This window comes from Equus przewalskii, chromosome 16 (assembly GCF_037783145.1).
Source record: "Equus przewalskii isolate Varuska chromosome 16, EquPr2, whole genome shotgun sequence".
Taxonomy (NCBI): domain Eukaryota; kingdom Metazoa; phylum Chordata; class Mammalia; order Perissodactyla; family Equidae; genus Equus; species Equus przewalskii.
The window spans coordinates 28,797,079-28,819,128 of NC_091846.1; the positions used below are offsets into that span (position 1 = coordinate 28,797,079).

The 22,050-nt window shown below is 40.5% G+C and overlaps 2 protein-coding genes across 17 annotated transcripts in view; one reads left to right on the forward strand and one right to left on the reverse strand.

The window, feature by feature from the left end:
- The window catches only part of NAA16 (N-alpha-acetyltransferase 16, NatA auxiliary subunit), a 69,167-nt gene extending 61,447 nt beyond the window's left edge, over positions 1–7,720 (reverse strand). For 12 of the 16 annotated variants that reach the window (XR_011527890.1, XR_011527888.1, XR_011527887.1 and 9 more), the window contains exons 1-4: positions 7,384–7,705; positions 3,405–3,489; positions 1,737–1,841; positions 164–321 (exon numbers count right to left, since the gene is read on the reverse strand). Coding sequence is in view for 8 of the 16 variants with exons in the window: in XM_070578415.1 (XP_070434516.1) it covers positions 164–321; positions 1,737–1,841; positions 3,405–3,489; positions 7,384–7,437 (402 nt within the window). In the remaining 8 variants the exon portion in view is untranslated. Of the gene's footprint in view, positions 1–163; positions 322–1,736; positions 1,842–3,404; positions 3,490–7,383 lie in introns of all 16 variants that reach the window. The other 4 variants (XR_011527884.1, XM_070578412.1, XM_070578410.1 and 1 more) reach the window with 2 other exon arrangements.
- The window catches only part of MTRF1 (mitochondrial translation release factor 1), a 58,063-nt gene continuing 42,567 nt past the window's right edge, over positions 6,555–22,050 (forward strand). Inside the window, exon 1 of the mRNA XM_070578418.1 lies at positions 6,555–6,730. The gene's annotated coding sequence lies outside the window, so the exon portion shown is untranslated. The remainder of the gene's footprint in view (positions 6,731–22,050) is intronic.

Here is a 22,050-nt window from a genome sequence, read left to right on the forward strand (position 1 = left end):
ACAGCTACTGCGCAGAAGCGCCCACGTGACTCTCCTTCTACTACAGACTATAATCAACAATCAAACCTACACGATCTCGGTTTACATTCATCTCATTCTGAATTCATATGCTTCTAAATTGTTATCTATTATAAAAGTATGTACATAAGACTAAAGTACTTACTCGGTAACCTTCAAGGTCTCTCATTTGGATCTGCAACAGAGAAAGATCTCTCAAAATTTGCAGATTATCTTTATCTAATTTGAGAGCATTTCGGTAACACTTAATAGCTTCATCATATTTCTTATGAGAACGCTGCAAGAGTCCATATACATGCCAACCTATCAAGTTAAGGAAATAGAGACATTCACAGATACTAGAACATACTATGCTGCATATCTAATATAAAGCTTACCTTAACGAAATGGTATTTTGTCTATTATTTACTTCAGAATGATCTGGGGTCAGAGGGAGGGGGAGAGTGAGGGGGTGGTAAAAGATGAAACCAAATCAGCCTTGACTGACAACTGTTAAATTACTGAAGCTAGGTGATATGTACATGGAGGTTCATTATTCTATTCTATTTTTGCACGTTTGAAATTTTCCTTAATATTTCTTTAAGTAATCTTAAAAAATTCTCAGTAAAAATTCTTCACATGCCCTACCCTCATCCTCTCACTTTCTTACCCCAGCACTTCAACAGTCACTTATTCTTAATCACTAAGTATTAAAAGAGAATATATAAAAAAAATTGCAGTTATCTTTTAAAACAAGTTTATATTCAATTAATTCTAATACAACATGTAACTATCAGTTAATTCACTAGTGACATTAAAGACCGCAAAAATTATTAATCATAAATTAAAGTCTTAACCTTGGATCCAAAAGAAACTATCATACTTACACGCCCTCTCTCTTCACTGGGGTAAGCACTGAGATAATGAAATGAGTATTTAGTATTTTGAGAGAATCCTAAGCTAAATATGTGAAAACACTACCAAGACTACTGATGTTCAGTACTGGCCAATAGCTAGATGAATTAAATTTTAAAAATTAAGATACAAGGGCAATATGCAAAAAGGTTGTGAATAAACATATAAATAGGAAAAACAGAAATGAAAATCAATTTCAATGACCCATCCTTAAAAAGTATTTTTGTTGTTTTACAAACTGGGATACTAGCCAGAGAAACAGACAAATATAAGTACCCAGTGAAGTAACAGCTATGTCCCCGTCCAAATGAAACCAAGCTGAAGAACCAATGTAATATTTAATACTAAATAAAATCTGTTTTAAAACAAGTTTCTTCTGAATTTTTCTGCTAAAATTTCTAAAAGAAAGCTTAAGGAACACAGATTTTACTATACACAGGTAAGCAATTATTTGCAATAGTAGGAAAGTGCCACTCAATTTACAGATGTGTAGAAAAAAATAGGTTTCAAGTCACATATAATTACTAAAGTTACTTTTCTCTCACACTAAGCACAACTGAAGTAAATACATACTGTATAAGGATTCTTTTTAAAATACTCCAGTAAACCAAACCACCAAGAGGTAGGGAACAGACGAAACTAACATTACAAAATGCGAAAATCACTGAAGATGAGTAATGGGTACATAAAGTTCATTAAATTCTCTCTTCTATATAGGTTTGAATTTTTTCATAGTAAAGCCTTTATTATTTGAATTAGGAAAAAAACTAGTAAATGGAAATACATAAATAAAATTAAATTATTCAACCAGTGCAAAAGGATACAGACATGACTCTTGACATCATTACGAAGACCTTTACGAACAAATTCATACGCTTCTTCTTTTTTTCCTAAACAGTTCAATGTTAATCCTTTCATAGCCAAAGTCTCTGAAAAATATTTTTAACCTCTATTTACACATGAAAGATTCAAATTATTCTCTTAGGACTATTTCAATATTTGAGATCTGCCAATGCTTATATTATTCATTTTTTTAATCTCATAGCTGGAAGAACTTCTCTCCAAATACAAAAAGTAAAACTACATTTAAGTATTTGCTTAAAGCTTAGGCCGAGTTCTTTCCTGAAATTTCTTAGGCTGGCACTGAGTTGCTAAAATGCTCTCTGCCCTTTAGAAGGCTCTATAAATGGGGCTGAGATTATTCTAACGAAAAAGGGAACCCAGCAGGCACCTGAGTCCTCGCGTTACATCTACAGCAGCAGCCCACGGATTTCACCTGAGATCAACTCTAATCAAGATCCAAATAATCTGATATGTACCCCACAAAAACACTCAACCCACCTTAACAAAGAAATGTACGCAATTTAAAAATCACCTGACTCAATATTGGAACTTGACTGGCATCAAGTTTATTCCAACTAATTCTAGGTAGGCTAACTAACATCAGTTTGCATTTCAAGAGTACAATACTGGACTATGGGAGTGGCAACCCAAGAATATGTTTAAGGTAGTTAATGAAAGATGGTTTAAAATTAAATAATTCTCCAAATAATCCACAAGGGAAACAATGATTTTCAAAATGATCTCTGTGGAGTCTGTCTTGCAGAACATGGTGGCCCGGCAGTGCAGGCCGCTATACCAAACGTCTTTTATCTGTTTTTACATAATGAAGTTCCCCACCAGTTTCCAGCTGAATAAGGGTTCCATAGCTAAAAAGCTTAAAAACAAGCTTTAAATTTCTAAAATTCTATGAAATGAATACTCCTTTCCATTTCCTACACATTATTAGAAAGCTAAGCAAGGTCAGCATATTTCCCCAATTAAGATGGTCTCAAAAATTACCCAAGTCTAATATTCAGAGACCCCAATTAGCCTTGCTCTGCTACCAGACTATTCTTTGCATGTCTAACCTGATCCATCCTTTTAACAAACATTGGTTATTGATGAAAAAAGATGAAACAAGCAAATAGAGACTTATTAACACCAGTGCTAGAAAAACAACTCAAGATAAACAATCTAATGGTAAATCAGTGGCATCATATTTATATATAAAGCTCAGCAGATACATTAAAAAAAAAACTCCCAAAGAAAAAAATGCATTTTACTGTATCTTCATATTACCTCTGGACTGCAAATATAGTTCTAATTTTATATATAGGAAATCAAAGTATAACCTTAAGTTCTATTCAAAGTAACAGAAGAAATCAGGTCTATAAAGATACTGGTATATACTCCAACTGTTCCCCAATAGATCAATCAACCATTTCTCATCTAAAAGTAAAGAGTGCACATATACCTAAGTATAACAGAAGTAACCTAGAGTAAAACTGCTATGAGGCATAACCAAAAATGTTCAACATTTATACTATCTAATGCAGAACCACCAGGCCATGGAATCTGGAAAGTATTCTTCTTTCACTGTTTAGGAATCCTGTCTGTCTGATTTTGGAGTTAGACTTCCCCAAAGCAGTCTCTCACAGATGAGACAATACCTCCATGTTCAGCAAATTTTGGATTCGAAAGAATCATCTTGCAAAACTTGAGGCCGTTTTTGTATTGCTTCTGTTCATAACATTTCTGTAAAGAAACATGAACAAATTATTTTATAAAATGAATATACATGGAGCAACTTTTCATTGCATTATATAAATTCTAAATACAAGTTCCAAAATTAGGTCTAAAACATGTGATGGAAAGGTTTTATATCAATTCATATTACTTACAACATGAAGTGTACTGCTGTTACCTGCTCCTTGCCAAACTGTTCTAGTATGAGCACTTTCACTTTTACAGAAGATAAAGGAAAAAAACACAATAAACAGAGAACATAATTGTCAGCCAACACTGCTACAGCTTTCTTAAATTCAAAATCCAAAAGCAAAAACATGTGTGATAAAAATATAGAAAAATACTATAAACTGCATTAAAAGACTTTGCTACTTCAAAAACAGAACCAAGGCATATACACCAAAAATACTGCCATTTATCGAGCAACTACCATATGTCTGTACAAAACTTGTTATAACATAATTCCTTAAGGTAGGTGTCATTACCTCCACCTTAGAGATGTGGAAACTGAAACTTAAGAGTTCATAAAATTTATTTATAAGTAGGTCCGCTTAGTTGCAAACTCCGGTCTGACTCCAAAGACCATGGTCTCTCCATCACTAATCTAATACAAGTGTAAGCAACCTCTATTCCTCAATGCCACCAGCCAGGCTAAGTAATCAGTGCCTGTCATCCACAGCCACTGACCAGGAGAACATCTCATCTTCTTTCACTCACCCTCTCACTTATATTGTTATGGGTGTTCCTTCTAGTACTCAACATGTCAAGCTGACCCCCTTAGGGGACCTCTGCATTTGTGCTCCTTCTACCTGAAATGTTCTTCTCCAGATCTTCCCACGGCGACTCCTTACAGTCAGAGTTTCGCACATCACCTACCTGACCACTCTATATAAAACTACCAGCCTCCTACCCACCACTCACACATATTCTCTACCATATTACTCGACTTTCTACATAGCGCTATCATTTCCTGAAATTCTTGATTACTTCTCAGTGTCTACCTTCCCCACCATACTGTAAGCTCCATGAGAACAGGGATCTTGCATATTTTAAACATGGCACATCCTCAGGTTCTAGACAAAGAAGCACCGCTCAATAAAGGCAGCCCTCTAAGTTCAAAGCAAAACGGTACCAGCAAAGGAGGAGGAAGCGATTAATCCTTGCAGCAGGAGTGGCAAGTGGAGGAGAGAAAAGTGTTCACAGAAAAAAATATTTAAATTGAAGCTTCTTGACTGCCTCTGGGGAAGGGAACTTGGTGGCTAGGGGACAAGGATAGGAGAGAAACCTCAATTTTGAACCGTGTGAATATATTACCTATTCCAAGAATAATTTAAAATAAAAATTTAAAAACTAACGATCTGAATTTGACTATAGGAGTTCACCTGACAAATGATGAGGAGGAAAAAACAAAAAGAAGGAACTAATGGGGGAGAGGAAAAGAAGAGATACACTATATTTTTTATCTGACTTACCAAGTGATCTGGAAGTAATAATAATCATACTACCAATAATACTAATAACAACAGTTAACACTTATTGGAAGCATTTACTATGTGTCAGGCCCTGTTCTCATTTACTCCTTACTCAAATCCCAGGAAAGCCTAAGAGATACATGTCATCTCCATTTTAGATGGAGACTGAGGCCCACAGTTATTGAGTTTACACAGCTGCTAAGCATCAGGGCCACAATTCAAACCCAGGCAGTCTGTCTCCAGTATCCAAATATTCAGGTTAAAGCAAAGTCTTAAGTCCAGTAAGGAACACATACTTAGTAGAAAAGATAGATTCTAGTTTCAACTTTGCTACTAACCAGAGAGAGAACTTTCGACACTTAGTCATTTACCATTCCTGGGTCTGATTGTCTCATCTGTAAAAGAGGGCATGGAGTAGCTCCAAAATTCAACAAAATGTAATGCTAACAGCCAGTCTGGAGAACAAGATAGGCAGATGCAAGTCATGCAGAAAATGTGATAACCTAACTGGCGAATTTGTAACGGCATGTTTAGGTACACTGATAATAAAAAAAAAAATTTACTGTTGGTAGCAAAGCACTCTGGTCCACCAACCAAACTTAAAAAAAATTTTTATTATAGACACTTTTGTTTGGCATGGAATTTGCTGTAGCAAAATTTTACCCACATTTATTGCAATTGTGAGATGATAAAATCATTCACTTTTGCAGCACCCTCCTAAATTGATGCAACCTTATAATAAACATTACATCCCCAGATCAAAAAATGTTTAGCATTTCCCAATTTATTGGGAGATAAAGTTAACTCAGCAGTGGCTTTAACTTTTTTGTAGCCAGAGTATAATAAATCATGTAGCTGTTTTTCATTATGCTACCAATAAACATGATTTGAAGTAGAAAATATCCATATATAGAGAAAATAAGTGTTCTGTCTTCTTTTAAGTATAAGGTCAAACGTCCTGAAATCCAACAATCCAACTAACAATTTATAGATGATTTTTCATCAACATGTTTTAGATTCCCTAGACCAAAAAAAAAAAAAAAAACACACCTACAAGGGCAAAAAAGTTCACTTCTCCAATTCAGTACTGTGAAAATATGAGGTACGAGAAAAGTGAAAGCAAAACAAGAAAATATATACAAAGCCAAGTGAAGCAATCTGCCAAAATGTTTTAAATAGAACTTTTGGTTTTTACACTTCTCTCTCATTACTTGCTCAACACTTAGCACCATATAAAATTGAGACAAAATTTTCACCCCATCTACTATGTATCTTTTCTAACACTCTAAAGATTAAGTGTGAAGTTTCTACTGGCTTGAAACAGAACAGCTACTATGAATTTTTATCTGCTGTTGATAATACTTAAAACCATTCTAGACCTACAACTAGAATATATAACTATGTACTGAGGGGCTTTGGAGAGAAGAGGAAAAAAAACCATTCTAAACTTAGTATCTTATTTATATTAAAGGTAAGCAACAGCTGATAGTTATAGAACCAACACAAGCTCTAAATAATAAATAAATCCATCCTTAAAATCTAAACGCTTGCTCACAGATGAAAAGACAGACTAGAATAGACAGCTACCCATCTACAATCTACAGTCCCCAGTGCAGACTGAGAAAAGCAGAAGCATGTTGCCTCTTCTCCCTGAAGAATGTAACCTGGAAAACCGTGAAGACATCAGGGACTTGGACACATACCCTACAGAAAACTCCGCTCTCGCCCGGGCAGCGGTCATTACCGGGCCATTATTCAGGTTTCTGCTCCGAAACAAGGTAAATGCTCCCCTCAAGTGCCAAACCAGCCAGCGCACACGGCTTTTAATCACTTACTCAAGGCAGGGCCTGCGCGAGTTAAAAGCAAAGAGCTGTGCTGGACTTTTTAACTGAGAAATGCAGTTCGTCACTTTTTCACTTTCCAAAGAGGGTAAGTACTTTACATCAAAAACGTGCAAACTCGCTCTTAAGGAGAGGCTTGGCCTCCTAGGGTTCCCCGTCTGATTTTCCCGTAACCGGCGTAAAGCGGAGCCCCACCCCTCCAGGGGGTCACTCCCGCTGCAATAAACACAAAGCAATGAATGAAGACCTGGCCGAGGGGAGCCTGGCAAAAGAAACAAGCGAGGAGGGTCGGAGGGTGGCGAGGCCCGCCGCAAGGCGCCGCACGGGGCCACCACCCGGCCGACGCGCCCTTGCCCAGAGCCCGCTGAGGGCGGCGTGAAGTTTCTGGAAGGAGCGCGGCGGGGGCGAGGCGGGCGGCTGCAGAGGGAAGGAGCGCGCGGAGGCCAGGAGAGACCCGGGCGGCCCGGGGCGGGGAAGCAGATAGTGCGGGCTCGGAGATAAACACAGACGCGAGCGGGGCCGAGCCGGTTCGCGCGGGCACCGCCGCCTGCACAGGGCTCGGGGCGGCGGCGCGGGTCCCGGCCACTTACCAAGATGCGTTTGAAGAGGTTGCTCTCCTTGGGCGGCAGCTGCACGTTCGGCATCGCGGCCGGCGGGGAGGCTGCGCGCCCGGAGCTCCGTTTCGCGGGGGTGGGCACCGGGACGAGCCGCGGCTAAGAGTCGGGCTGCGGGCGTTGGGGGGGGGGAGGGGGGTTAGCGCATTGGCCTCGAGTTGGGGCTGGGCAGCCTGGGCAGGGCTGGCAGTGGAAAAGGAACGCCGTGTGAGGACAGCCCAGCTCCGGCGCTGCTTGTGGGGAAGCGACCGCCGCGGCTCCCGCGCGCGGCAAGATGGCAGCCAGCGCCCGCCCCCTCGAGCGGGCGGTGTGCGCACGCGCGAGGTGCCCGGCGGCCGGGGGTGGGCTGGGCGGAGGGCAGCGGGGGCGAGAGATAGTGGGGGCGTGTGTCCGGCCGCCGCTTCTGTCACCCGAACCTCGGCGCCAGGTGGGACTCCTCCACCGTAGCCCCTCCTAAGTCACTGACTTATATTATCCTTTGATTGTTGGGCTTGTGGCCCAAGATAATATTAATGTCAGAGTCAGACTTTCTTGGTCTCTGTCCTCGAAGTGCTCAACTCAAAGTAAATTCTTAATATGGGACGAACTTGTTTTCCTTCTTTTCCCGCTCGACTTGGACGTTAAGAGAAGTCTTCTCCTTTACGTGCAGACCGAAGAAGTATTCACAACGTATGTGAGGCCATCGGGCAGGCCTCGAAATGGGCCGATGTGGAAGCACGTTTGAAATGACAGTAAAAAGTATTCTGAGCAGTTTAGAACACCTGACATTGTCAGTGAGGATTATGGTGGTTTTTTGGGACCACTGATTCTCCAACTCTATCCACTGTTTCTCCTCCGATGGTTCCCCTTCATACAAGCCATATAATAATGAAAGAAACAAGATTGAACCCAGGATCTTCCAAGTGGGGGACAATTCTACTATAGACAAAGAGGAGCATAGTGCTAGAAACGTGTGAGTCTGGAAAGATAGGGAAATACATGGATAACAAGAAGAACTATATTAAGGTTTAATATTAAGTGTATAAACATTAGGTAGATAAGCTCATTTATACATGTTCTGGATCTTTGTGCATATTTATGAGACTGTAGGGTAACTGATACATAATTGCATTTAATGGACTGTAGTCAGAGCTAAGCTGGAACTTCTTTGATATTTTTTTCCCTCTAGCCTGAGTTGGTTGGAGATGGGAGAAAGACAAAATTCTTTTAAAATATGGAAAGGACTGTTATTAAAAAGGAGGAGGTCCAGAGGGGCCTATGTGTTCTGGACACACAGCTTCCCAAGCTATTAGAGAGGAAGTAGGCAAGGAGGGCTTTGTGGGAAACTTGGCTGGGTTGCCCCTGACCTAGTGGTAGTCTCCTAGACCACCAGGCAGGGGCAGAGAAGGGCCTGTTCACAGCACCCTCATAGCCAACCACTTCCATAGTCCCTACCCACTGTTTGCTCATCAGGGCATTACTGACTCCTGAAAATGCTTTGGCTCCCAATTTACATCCTCAGGAGCAAAGGGTTAACTGTGTGAAGGGCTGAAGCCCCAGTGCCCCAGTCAGGCCATCCCTTGACTCTCACAGGACATGGACTTTCCTGGAATGTAGCTCAGCCAGCTCAAGCTACTCTGCCACACCTCAAGGCCAATTTCAAAGTGACAAATTGAAAAAAGAAAGTAAAAGAGAAGAGGGCGAAGAAAGCATAGTGCCAAATGTAAATATTTTGGAGACAAGTAATGTTTCTCTTTTATGAAATTTTCCAGTGGACCTAGACCAGCCTAACTTACTACAAAGCATTAGCTGTCCCCACTCTCTGTGGCAGCTGCCAGACCTTTGCCATGTCTCTCCCCACCCCTAAGTCAGGTAGCCCATGCTGGTTTTTCATTTGCACTCCGCAGCTTCCCACCCGCTGCCAACTTCTCCCCCTTCCCACAACCTCCCCAGCATCTCCCAGCAGTGCAAAGGAACCTGCATTCCGAAACACTGAGAAGTGGGTTGTTATAAATACTCATATTTAATATTTTCCTCATCTGTCATTCACACACCATGACACACAAAGCACACATACCTTTGTTGTCTATACTGGGGGCTGGTGGTGGGGGCGAGGGGTGAAGGAAGAGACGAGGAATTGAAAAGAACGCCAGTGGTGTTGCTGGTAGTTGTCAGCCTGAACTGTAGAATGCATAAAAGATGTAATGCATGCACAGTCAGAAAGCCTGCATTATCCAGTGGCTGTAATTTTATTACTGACTTCCTGTTTAGTCTGGAGCAAATTTATTTCCACCTTTCAACAGAAAATGGGGTTATAATAACATTGTTGTAATCTTTCACAGCAGGGTTATGTGAATGTAATGCTTAGTCATTTCTAAGCTCATAGAAAAAAACAAATGCATTGTAAATCTGAACTGGCTGTCTCTCAGGAAGAATGCTAAAACTCCACGGGGGTTGGGGGGGTGGTCTCCACCCAGATGTTCCTTCCTGGTGCTTCAGGCAGGGTATACCTCTTTTAGAATCAGGCACACAGTAAAAAAACAGTAACAACATCTGTAATATGGGCCAGTGATTCTCTTGCTAAGCCTAGTAGAGCCAAGGAGGAAAGAATCTAGAAAAGGATGTTCTCCACCCCATATACACAGCATCTCTTGCAGAGCCAGCTGACAGGGTAAAATCAAGTCGTTTGCTGCTATTCCCACAACCAGTTTAACCGTGTAGTTAACGGTGGATGGGAAAGGAACTCATCAGATTGCAGGACGCATTACACCTCAGATTCCCTAATATTTCTGCTCTCTTCTTCCTTCCTTGCCCTAATTTGAAGGAAGAAAGACCACTTTCATTCCTCTCTTAGAGCTCTTGATCCCATCTTCTTTTGCTTTTCCTGAACTTTTATTCATCAGTTATTCCCCTTGCAATCTGCATTTTCCTCCCTCCTTATATAAGTTCTATTCTAATGAGAGAAGCCAGAAAATAGACAAATAAATAAGCAAGATAATTCCAGACTGTAGGAAGTCCTAGGAAGGAAATAAAACAAGGTCATGTGAGGGCAATGGGGCTTGAGGAAAGGACTACTTTAAAGCAGGTACTCAGGAACGATCAAGAAAGGCCTCTGGGGAAGTGGTAATGGGAACAGAGATGTTAAAGATGGTATTCTAGCCAAAGGGAACCACATGCAAATACCCTAATGGAGGAACAAGATTGGCATGGTCAAGGCATAAAAGTGACAGGTAGGAACTTCAAGTTTAAGGAGGTGGCTGGAGGGTAGTACGTGAGAGGGAATGTCGTGCACAGTTGAGTTGAAAATGTAGGCCAGTTTGTGCAGGGTGTGCCAAATCAAGCAACGTGGTTTGGTTTGGTTTTATCCTAAGTTCAGTGGGAAGCCATTGAAGCATTTTAAGCAGGAAAGTGACATGATCTGATTTATTTTTTAAAAGGTCGCTCTGACTATTTATGGAAAATGGACAAGAGATACTGGGTTTCTTCTAGGAAAGTGGCAACTCTACTTATTCCTTAAGATTTGGCTTCTGCCTCCAATGGTCTTCTGAAAATGTTCTCTGAAATATTACCAATTCATTTGTTCAGTACTTAATTATTGGGCACAATGTGACAGGCAGTCTTCCAACAAACGAAAATATGTGCCCTCATGAAGCTTACATGTTAGGGATTGCCTAGCATCCAAATCCAAAGATTGTTTCAGTCCACAGTTTCCTTCCCCTCTCTGTAGCATTTCACACAGTGGACCACCCTGTCCTTCTTGACTTTTTCTGCCTTAGGTCACCAAGACCTTGCAGAGTCCTGGGTTTCCTCCTGTCTCTCTTCCTAGTCATTCTCTGGGTCCTCCATCAACTCCTCTTCCTTCTCCTAAATGTTGGTTGTTTAGACAATTCTGCTTTCTTTTTCAACAACAGCAATAAAGCATGTTCATTGAGCACCTGCTACTCACCAGTGAAACAGAATTAATAAATTCTCCTGCTCCTATTGCTTCCATCATTAGCACCAAGCAGATTGTAAATGTCTCCAGTTTCAAGCCCTCGTTTGATCTCCTAGCCTTCACTCCCACTTGTTTGTTAAATATCTCTCCATCTAGATGTCTAATAAGCATTTTTCTGCTTGAACAGTAAAAATAAAACTAATCATCTTCCCATCAAACCAATCCAAGTGCTGACTGCTCTATTTTTGTTAATGACACCACTCTTGCAGTTAAAACATTCTGACCCTCTTTGACTCCTCTTTATTATTCCCCACATCCAAGTTGCTTAGTCCTTTAGATTCTAGATCTACGTTTCTGCCTTTCCTCCCCTGCTTTCCATTCCGGCTCCACTTTAAAACTAAATATTGCAAAAACCTCATAACTGGTCCCTCTATTTTCAGGCTCTCTCCTCTCCATTTCATTTTGCACATTGCCTCTATATGTGTCTTTTCTCTCCAAAATTCTAAATGGGTCACTCAGTGTATCAAAGCTCTCAATGGCCCCCATTGCCTAGAACTCAGTCTATTCTCAGATTTTTCTTTCACTTTGCTCCTACGATTTCCTTATATAGCAGTGGAACCAATGACTATATCAGGTCCACTATTTTCTAAACTTTATACTTTTGCTCAACCTGATAGTTTTATCAGAGATTGTTCTTCCACTACCCAAGTCTTTATCTTTTAAATCCTTCATCTCAAACAACATGACTTTCCTGAAGTCTTTCCAAGTCTTCCCAGTATATCTGATCTCTCTCTTCTATGAATTTACATAGCACTTTGTCCTTCTTTTATGCCTTTGTCTTGCTCTGTTTTATGTTTTATAAATTGGAAGTGTTTTGAAGGCTGGGGTTCTCAATCTTGTCTGCGCTTTTCTATCACCTAAGGAGCTTAGAAAACTACTGATGGCTGAGTCCTACCTCCATAAATTCTGATTCAGTTGGGGTGGGGTAGAGATTGGGCTTCTAAAATTCTTCCCAGGTAATTGTAATATGCAACCAGAATTGAGAACCACTGCTTCAAGGCATGTCATCCTAATCCAGGCTGAAATAGGCCACCATTCTTCTGAATTTAGATAAGGCACAAAAACAAAAAACTCCCATCTAGCCTTAGAGTTCCTTGGTTTCATCTCCAAAGACTTTCACCTTCTACCCTATCTTAGCCACCCACTCCCATGGCCAAATTTTGAATTAGTAAGAGCTGTCCCACCTCTTAAATCATAAATTCCAGCAATCTACTATCTTATTTTTCTAATTATTTTTAAATGAGAAGAGATTTGCCAATATTCTTTTAACTCCAAGAAAGCTTCTTACAGCAGGCATAACATACCTGTTATTGAAGATGAGATCTTCATGTTAGTAGCCTTTTGGGATTAGTAGTCTGTCAGGGTAACACTGAGAGAAAAGTCTTTTTACCTGTGTGTTGAGGCTCTAGCATCCTGCCTCCAGCATGAAGCCAAGAGCTGTTGCTTTCATAGGCTTGTTCTTTATACATCTATAATTTCTGAGAACAGTGACTCCAATCAGATGCTTGTGGGGACAATCCATGTTCTAATGACAAGCTCCTATTTCTTTCAGCAAATATTTGTTGATTCCTTAATAAGTTCCATTCACTCTTCAAGATGCAAGGGATGTAGGCTAGCTCACTCAATCCTCTATTTTCAATACACCTATTCTTCAACCGCATCTAACTTGCCAGTTTCTGGATCATACCATTTTCTCCTTATCTATTCACTCAATCAACCCAAATTTCTTGAGCAGTCATTCGCACCCATCGTTTCTCTTCTTTCTTCCTCTCTCAGCAAAAACAGTGCCTTCTGGCCCATGCAGAATTAATTCCTCCATCTGTGCTTAGAAGGGAATACATTTCTACCTTCTTTGGAGACTTTACTCCTCTCTATTTATTCTCTCTTGTCTTCTCAGTTACTGTAATCATTTAATAATAACTATTATTGAGCACTTACTCTATACCAGGCACTATATATAATGTGCTATTTCTTATTTAATATTCGTGAAAATACTATGAGAAAAATACTATTACCCCCTGTTTACAAATGAGAACTGAAGTTTTAAAAAAGTAAATTTGTACCAAATTACAAAACTAAGAAGTAAGGGCCATCTTACCAAAGCTTGTACGTTTAGCCACTATGCTAAACTGCCTCTCACAGCATACTAACTAGTTTCCGTGGATCCTTGGCCAGCTTCCTTCAATTCATTTTCTGCATAGAGGCCAAGGGAGTCTGTACTAATTTCCTATTGCTGCTGTAACAAATTGCCACAAATTTAGTGGCTTAAAGCAATACAAATTTATTATCTTACAGTTCTGAGGTCAGAAGTCTGAAATGTGTCTGCAGGACTGCATTCCTTTTGGAGGCTCCAGGAGAGAATGCATCTCCTCGCCTTTCCCAGCTTCTCAAGGCCACCTACATTTCAGGGCTTGTGGCCCTCTCTTCCATCTTCAAAACCAACAGCATAGCATGTTCTCTCCTCTCTGACCTCTGCGTCCTCCTCACATCTTCTGTCTGACTCTAATTCTACTGCCTCTGTCTTATAAGGACCCTTGTGATTACCTTGGGCCCACCGAGATAATGCAGGATAATCTCCCCATCTTAAAATACTTCATCACATCTGCAAAGTCCCTCTTTGCCGTGTAAGGTAACGTTTTCACAGATTCTAGAGATTAGGATGAGGACATTTTGGGACAGAGAGGGGCATTTTTCAGCCTACCACATGATCTTTGTAAAATACAAATCTAATAACACTTATTGTTTAAAATTCTTCCATGGCTTTCAGGTGAAAGCTGAGCCTCTTTTTTTTTCTTATTTTTTTTTTGAGGAAGATTGGCCCTGAGCTAACATCCATGCCCATCTTCCTCTACTTTATATGTGGGACACCTGCCACAGCATGGATTGATGAGCAGTGTGTGGGTCCTCGCCTAGGATCCCAAACTGCGAACCCCAGGCTGCTGAAGCTGAACATGCAAATTTAACCACTATGCCACTGCCCTGGCCCAAGCTGAGCCACTTTATCTAAGTATGTGAAGCCCTCTATGATTTGGTTCTGCCTGTCTTTGTAGCCTCATGTCCCATCACTCAGCCAGACTGCACTACTTGTAATTTCCCAAATTCTCAGCGTGTATCTGTGATGCCCTTCCTATCTGTGCCTAGCTGTTACCAAGCCCCAAGGGACCAGTGACCCGCAAGTGGGACCTTTTGCCCAGAGCTGCCCACACCAGTAGAATGAGACCAGACTCGGAATAGCAGAGCAGAAACATTTTTCATTGATCAACGAATGGAGGAGCCAGAGTTCATGCTCTAAAATACCTTCTCCTCAAAAGGAAGGTGAGCAGGGTTCTTATAGGATGTGAAGGGGGAGGGGCCTCCACTCAGGGCATTTGGGGCATGCACAGATCTTCCCTTTTTGCACATGGCACCTTTTGCACACATTTTATAGGAAGAACATTGTCTCTACCCACTCTAGGTCCTTCTGGCTGGGCTATGAGTTAAATTGACACAAGAAAGAATAACAGGAGAAAATCAAACAAAGCTATATGTCATGTATACATGGCAGAAACTCAGGAAAACAACTTGCCAGAATGGCTGAGCTGCCAGCTTATATATCATCTTCAGCTAAAGACAAAGGAGGGTGTTGGGGGTAGTGGTTTGGGACTTCAACGGGGAGGAAGGCAATTCACATGGAGATGGGAAAGCAAATGTTTGGTGAACAGAACTTTGATAAGAAGGGGCTTAGCAAGGTTCCTCCCAAGTCTACTGATACCCAGAGTTATCTATGGTGATGGCCTGTTCTGGGGACAGGCCTTTTATCTTAAATTTCTTATAGGCACTTGGGAGGGAGGTCAAAGTTTCTTTCATAGTCTTTTGCTCTTGAAAATAATTAAAGCAAAGAGTCATATTGTGTGTGTGTAATTTTCTCTTAATTAATTAATTAATTAATTTTTTTGGTGAGGAAGATTGGCCCTGAGCTAACATCTGTTGCCAATCTTCCTCTTTTTGCTTGAGGAAGATTGTCCATAAGCTAACACCCATGCCAATCTTCCTCCACTTTGTATGTGGGACGCCACCACAGTGTGGCTTAATGAGCCATGTGTAGGCACATGCCAGGGATCCAAACCCGCAAACCCTCGGCTGCTAAAGCAGAGTGCACAAAATTAACCACTATACCATGGGGCTGGCCCCTAGAGATATATTTTGAAGTGGCGAATTCTGATCCCCCACAGTTTCCCTCTATGCATGGCACCCCATCGCCTTCTTGGACCTTTCTGGTTTGGACTGGTTATGTTACCAAACCAAAGTGGTTTGGCCTCCTGTCAAGTTAAATAAGACTCTCCACCAGAAGTAAATTGTTTCACAAAGTAAAATATATTTGCAGCAGGGGCTGGCCCCGTGGCCAAGTGGTTAAGTTCGCGCGCTCCGCTGCAGGCGGCCCAGTGTTTCGTTGGTTCGAATCCTGGGCGCGGACATGGCACTGCTCATCAAACCACGCTAAGGCGGCGTCCCACATGCCACAACTAGAAGGACCCACAACGAAGAATATACAACTATGTACCGGGGGGCTTTGGGGAGAAAAAGGAAAAATAAAATCTTTTAAAAAAAATATATATATATATTTGCAGCAAATAGGAGACCATGAGGAATCATTTCCAAAGTCATGGCGTCCCTGAGCAAAGGGAAGCAGGGACCTTTCATTTCAGATGAGGAATGAATATTCAAAAGGGAGAGGTGGGTAACTGCTTGCGCAGGCTCAGTTGGAAAACATGCTTCCACATATGCTACAAGATATGGTAATAAGGATCATGCTCCTCCTAGAGAGATCTTAGCATTAAAAATAAGGTAAAGGTCATAGGCATTGCTCTTGTGGTGAGGCTTAGTCAGGTCCAGGGTGATTGGTGATTGCATCTCTTTAACATAACAAAATAAAAAAAACAATTTGGAAAAAAATTAAATGCTTCCAAACCCACCATTGAGTTCCTTGGGGCAACTAGTCAGTGACAGTTCTGCCATTTGGCCACCTAGCATCATTCTGCCTTGGTTCCTATAAGCAAGCACAAATGAGAAACAAAGCATTAGATGTGGAAAATGTTTTAGGGACTTCCCTGGGTGACATAGGTAATGCCTACTTGCCCTTCAAAACTCAGATTAAGCATCAGCTTCTCCCAGAAGCCATCCCTGCCCCCTACTCTGATGTGGCTGCCCCTCCTCCGTGTTTTCTCAAAACACTCAGTACTCACCTCTAATATAGCACTCATCATACTATGTTGAAGTCATTAACTTACTTGTCCATTTCCTCCATCAGACTGAAGTTCCTCTGGATCAGACACCGTGTCTTGTTTGACTGTGTATTCCCCATGTTTTACAGCTGATGCTCAAAAAAAGCCTTTGTTGACTTAATCGTCTTCCTGTAGCGCATAGCATAGCATCTTAATACAGCAGAGAGTCAAAAACATATTTGTTAAACTGAACTGCAGTTGTTTTTACCTCCTCAAGAATAGAAAGATAATTTACTATCTTCTGCAAAAGATGTTCAGATTTTGGGACTTGCATCCTGCTCCCCAGAACTGTAAAATCTAGTGTGCGTAACAAATTGCCAAGTATGATACAAGGAAAGACTTAGCAATATTACGTGAGATGTAATTGAGATGATATGGGAGCCTAAAGAAAGGAAGAACTAACTGTGATTAGGTGGAGGAGCTGGTCTATAAAAGACAATGACAGCTGGGGGCTGGCCCCGTGGCCGAGTGGTTAAGTTCGCGCGCTCCGCTGCAGGCGGCCCAGTGTTTCGTTGGTTCGAATCCTGGGTGCGGACATGGCACTGCTCATCAGACCACGCTGAGGCAGCGTCCCACATACCACAACTAGAAGGACCCACAACGAAGAATATACAACCATGTACGGGGGTGCTTTGGGGAGAAAAAGGAAAAAAAAAATAAAATCTTTAAAAAAAAAAAAAAAAAAAAGACAATGACAGCTGGAATGGTGTCTGCTTTCCTCACCTTGAACCTCTAGCACTTAGCAGAGTGCTTGGCGCGTAGTAGGTACCCAATAAGTCTTTGATGAAGACAACGTCAATGAATTTCACTCCAGACACAGGAATTAGTATTGTCAAGAAAAATTGTGAGATATTGAAATGGGCAGAAAGATTATAGAATGCCTTGTTGAATGAACCGTTTCTTATTGCCTTTGAGCTATTTTACAACTCTTTTAAACTGTAGAAAACTGCTAACAAAGCAGATGATTCTTCTGCCTAGAAATGCAAATTGTGTGTAATGGAGATGCAAGTGATTATTGCCTTGTATATATTGACCAGTTTCTCATCTTTTAAATAAATTCATTTCAGCATTCCTTATGGTGTATTTATATTTTCTCTTGGCATTTTTCTTTAGTTATAGCATCCCTCGTTAATTGATAATTAATTAATTAAAGTTTTTCACAGGTGTGTATCTCATATTTGTACAAGGGCCATAGCCTTACCTTTTAAAAAAATACCCTTTAGGGGCCAGCCTGGTGGCACAGCAGTTAAGTGCTCACGTTCCACTTCGGTGGCCCAGGTTGGTCAGTTCTGATCCTGGGTGCGGACATGGCACCACTTGGCAAAAGCCATGCTGTGGTAGGCATCCCACATATAAAGTAGAGGAAGATGGGCACGGAAGTTACTCAGGGCCAGCCTTCCTCAGCAAAAGGAAGAGGATTGGTGGCAGGTGTTAGCTCAGGGCTAATCTTACTCAAAAAAAAAAAAAAACCTTTAGCAATATGAACAAAAAAGACAAGTTTGGAAGCACGTTTTTGAGAAATACAGAGTCATCTTGCTGAGCTGAAACATGAGGTTCTTGGATGTCATGATAGAAGAAAGAGGCTAGATTGAAGTCAGATCATGGAGATCTGGGAGAATGACGTCCCCTTTCATTAGACAGAGACTACAGTGGGCAGAAACAAGGTCTTGGTGCAGCCCAGCCTTCTTGGTTCAAATCCCTTTGGCCATTAGATTGTCCCTTTGGGCACAATCTTGAGCAAGTCATCTAACCATGCTGTGCCTCGGTTCCCTAAAATGGGCATTGCAATTGAACCTACTTCATAGGGGTGTTGTGAAGATAGTGAGTTAGTTAAATGGAAAATGTTTACACTACATTACAAGGTGAAAAATAAGTACTCAGTGGATGTTAACTACTATATGATTGTTACAGTTCACAGTTATTTATCTGAAATACTTGGGACCAGTTGTTTTAAACTTCAAGATAGTTTGGATTTAGAAAGGTAGATGCGTATACTGTACATCACATAACACTCTCAGCAGGATCTGGGGCAGCACCTTGTAATCCAATACACAAATATTTCTTCAGTAAATTATATGAATATTTATTCCAAGTGAGATGAATACAGATATAAATAGCCTACGTCAGTCCCCCTCAGGTTTCCCTACCAAATTGGTTTGGGTTACAACAGGTTTGCCCATCAAATAAGTTACCAAAAAAACCTTCAGTTCTCAGAGATTTTTTATTTTTGAATTGAAAATAAGGTTTTTCAGAGCTTTTGGGATTTGAGAATTGCAGAAGATTGCTGTATGACTAAAGTAAAAAAACGTAAGATTGAAATAGAATTTAGAAATCCTGGAAATTGTTCAGAAAGCAATCTTTTGAATTTGATCGCTTCTCCACTTTGGCAGTTTTAATTTTTCCATTTAAAAAGTTGAAAGCAAGGGCAAGAAATAGTTGTTGAGGGTAAGTTTCCCTTTATAGAGGTTCCAGCTAATAAATGAAGATGAAATGATAAAATATCACCATTTTGCAACCTCTACTGAAATAACGAATCTTGGCAATCAAGTGCTACTAATATCATTTAAAAAAGACACAACTAAATATTATGTACCTTCTTTTGGAAGTATCTAACCCACATACGAAGTCATTTTGCCAAAAAAATGTAAATCTGAGTCTGCTCAAGCGTCTAGACCAGTTTATAAGAAATACAGGGAACAAAGGAAGATGGTACATGCAAGTCTAGAAAAATCTAGACTGTGTGAAATTCCTCAAGGCAAAGGATCCACTTTCTTCAACAAATACATCACAAAGGAAAAACAAAAAAGAGGGGAGAAACTAGAGATTAAAACAAACAAAAAATATAGCAACAAATTGCAATGTATGGACCTTATTTAAATCCTGATATGAACAAATTGCCAAAAAAAAAAGAAAAAGAAAAAAATCTGACACAATCAGGGAAATTTGAATACTGACCAGATATTTGATTATACTAAGAAGCTATTTTTAATTTTTAGAGTGATTATATTTTTTAAAAGTCTTTATCTTCTGGAGCTACAAACTAAAATACTTACAGATGAAAAGATGTGATGTTTTGTATTTGCTTTGAATTAATCCGGTGAGGGGGAAGAGATGGGGGAGGTGGGAGGGTAGGTGAAACACTGAGTTGATAAGTGTTGAGAATTCGTGATGGTTGTGTGGGGCTTCATTATACTGTTCTCTCTATTTTGGAGCATGTTCGAAATTTTTCATAATGAAGAGGGAAAAAATCATAAGATGTATATCTACATACATGCACACAGTATAGATTACATTGTATTCCTCAATATAGACCACTTTGGATCTAAGTTGGAAAATAATGCTTATAAAGGGAATCTGAAGAATACTGTTAGTAGAAAAAGATGGAAAAATAAAAGTTATTGAAATGAAGATTTGAAAATGTACAATTAAAAACCAAAGTAGGGGCCAGCCCGGCGGCACAGTGGTTAAGTTCGCACTTTCTGCTTTGGCAGCCTGGAGTTTGCTGGTTTGGATCCCGGATGTGGACCTATGCACCACTTGTCACGCCATGCTGTGGCAGGAGTCCCAGATATAAAATAGAGGAAGATGGGCACAGATGTTAGCTGAGGGCCAGTCTTCCTCAGAAAAAGAGGAGGATTGGCAGCAGATATTAGCTCAGGGCTAATCTTCCTCAAAATAACCCAACAAAACAAAAAAACAAAGTGAATGATTTAAGAAAAATATTTAGCATGAAATTTAGGATGATAGATGGAAGAGAGAAAATTACCAAGATGTTGTAGGAGACAACACTAAATGAGCTTGTTAACAAGGGTGACATCAACTTAGGCTAATAGCAGTTTGGGGTGGGGGGGTGGAAAGAGTTTCCAGGATCAGTTAGTCTTTGACTTGTCTTTGCTTTTTTTTTTTTTCAGAGTAAAAGAAAGATAGTAGTTGACCTTTCAAGGCCTCTTAAACATCTCTGACCCTGAAAATTGTTTGAGTGATCTAGTTTCAATAATGCCAGCAGGTGGCGCATTCCAGGCTAAGAAAAATTTGAGAACCAGTATGAATATGTGAAAAGAAGAAATGCTCCTTTTTCATCCTTCGTATTCTGCTTTTCTCAGGGAAGATAGTTTATAAGAATACAAAGAGAATAATCTTTGTTTTATTTTCCACCTTAGTGAGAGCTTGAATTTTGTATTAAATTGCTAAATAATTCCTGATTTCATTTTTTCTATAGTAAAATATATCTGATTAAAATCCCAAGCCACTGCTGATCTTCGCATTGTGGGATGTCTCCAGATGTGGTCAAGAGCCTAAACTCCAGGGAACTAGAAAGCTAGGTGCATCGTCATAGTGTGCTATGAAACATAATGTGTTATGGCCTATGCGCTGAGATTTTACATTGCTTCCAGTGCCTCTGAAAATTTCCCAAATGGGACCAAAGGTTTCAACTTAGCTGGCAACAGTCTCTACACCCACCCCAGTCTTGCTCCCCAAAGAATGTTCAGGTCTGAGGAAATCCTGGTGTTCTGCTGCTCTCAGGGAAAGTCCTAAGCTCACACTTTATTGATGTGGAATCCTTGTGGAAAGACACTGTGGACCAAGGAAAACTTCACTACAATTCAAACAGCAGATGTTTATTTGGACAATTAGAATTGCAATCCAGGAGACACAGATTCAGGTAGAAACCCACAATGTGTTCTGAGGAAGACAAAGGAAGCAAGGATTTATAAAGGCAAAAAGAGATAAATTAGACAGGTCGTTTTGCAAGATTCGTCACTGGTGCTAGCAACAACTGTTACTTCTTGGTCGTATGTGATTGGTTGCTAAGGCCATCTCTAAGGCACAAAGTTCTTATCTATGGGAGTAAGCATATTTCTTGAAAGAAGGTCAAGTTGACAACAGTGAGGCACAGTTCAAAAGTTACATTCCATCTGGGTATCAAGGTGGTGTGTGTGCATAAGCCCCATTTCCTCCCAGCTCCACTTTAGAAGCCCCAAAATATGTCACGCCATTTTGTTATCCTTGTCCACAACATGAATCAACCTTCTGTTAGTACTGTAGACACAAGAGTGTCTTCACAATCTTTAAAACAATCTGGAGATCTCTGAGAGGAAGCTAAGTGAAAATCCCCTTTCCCTACACCTTTGGGTTTTGGGCTGAGTTGGCTCTCAATGGATCTGAAAAATGGCTCCATGTATTTTGTTGTTTTAGGTTTGACAAATAGAAATGGCAAGCAATAGGATATATTGGAGTATATGAGGAAGCCCTTTGGTGTAAACCTAATTCGGCCTGACTTTGTTTTTTCCAAAAGGGCCTGACCGTGGCCATTGAGCATGCATTGTAGATCTGCTTTAAACATTTACTATGGCAAGAACAAATGTCCTTAAGATAAAGGTACAATGTCCCCCCACATTGGCATTTCCT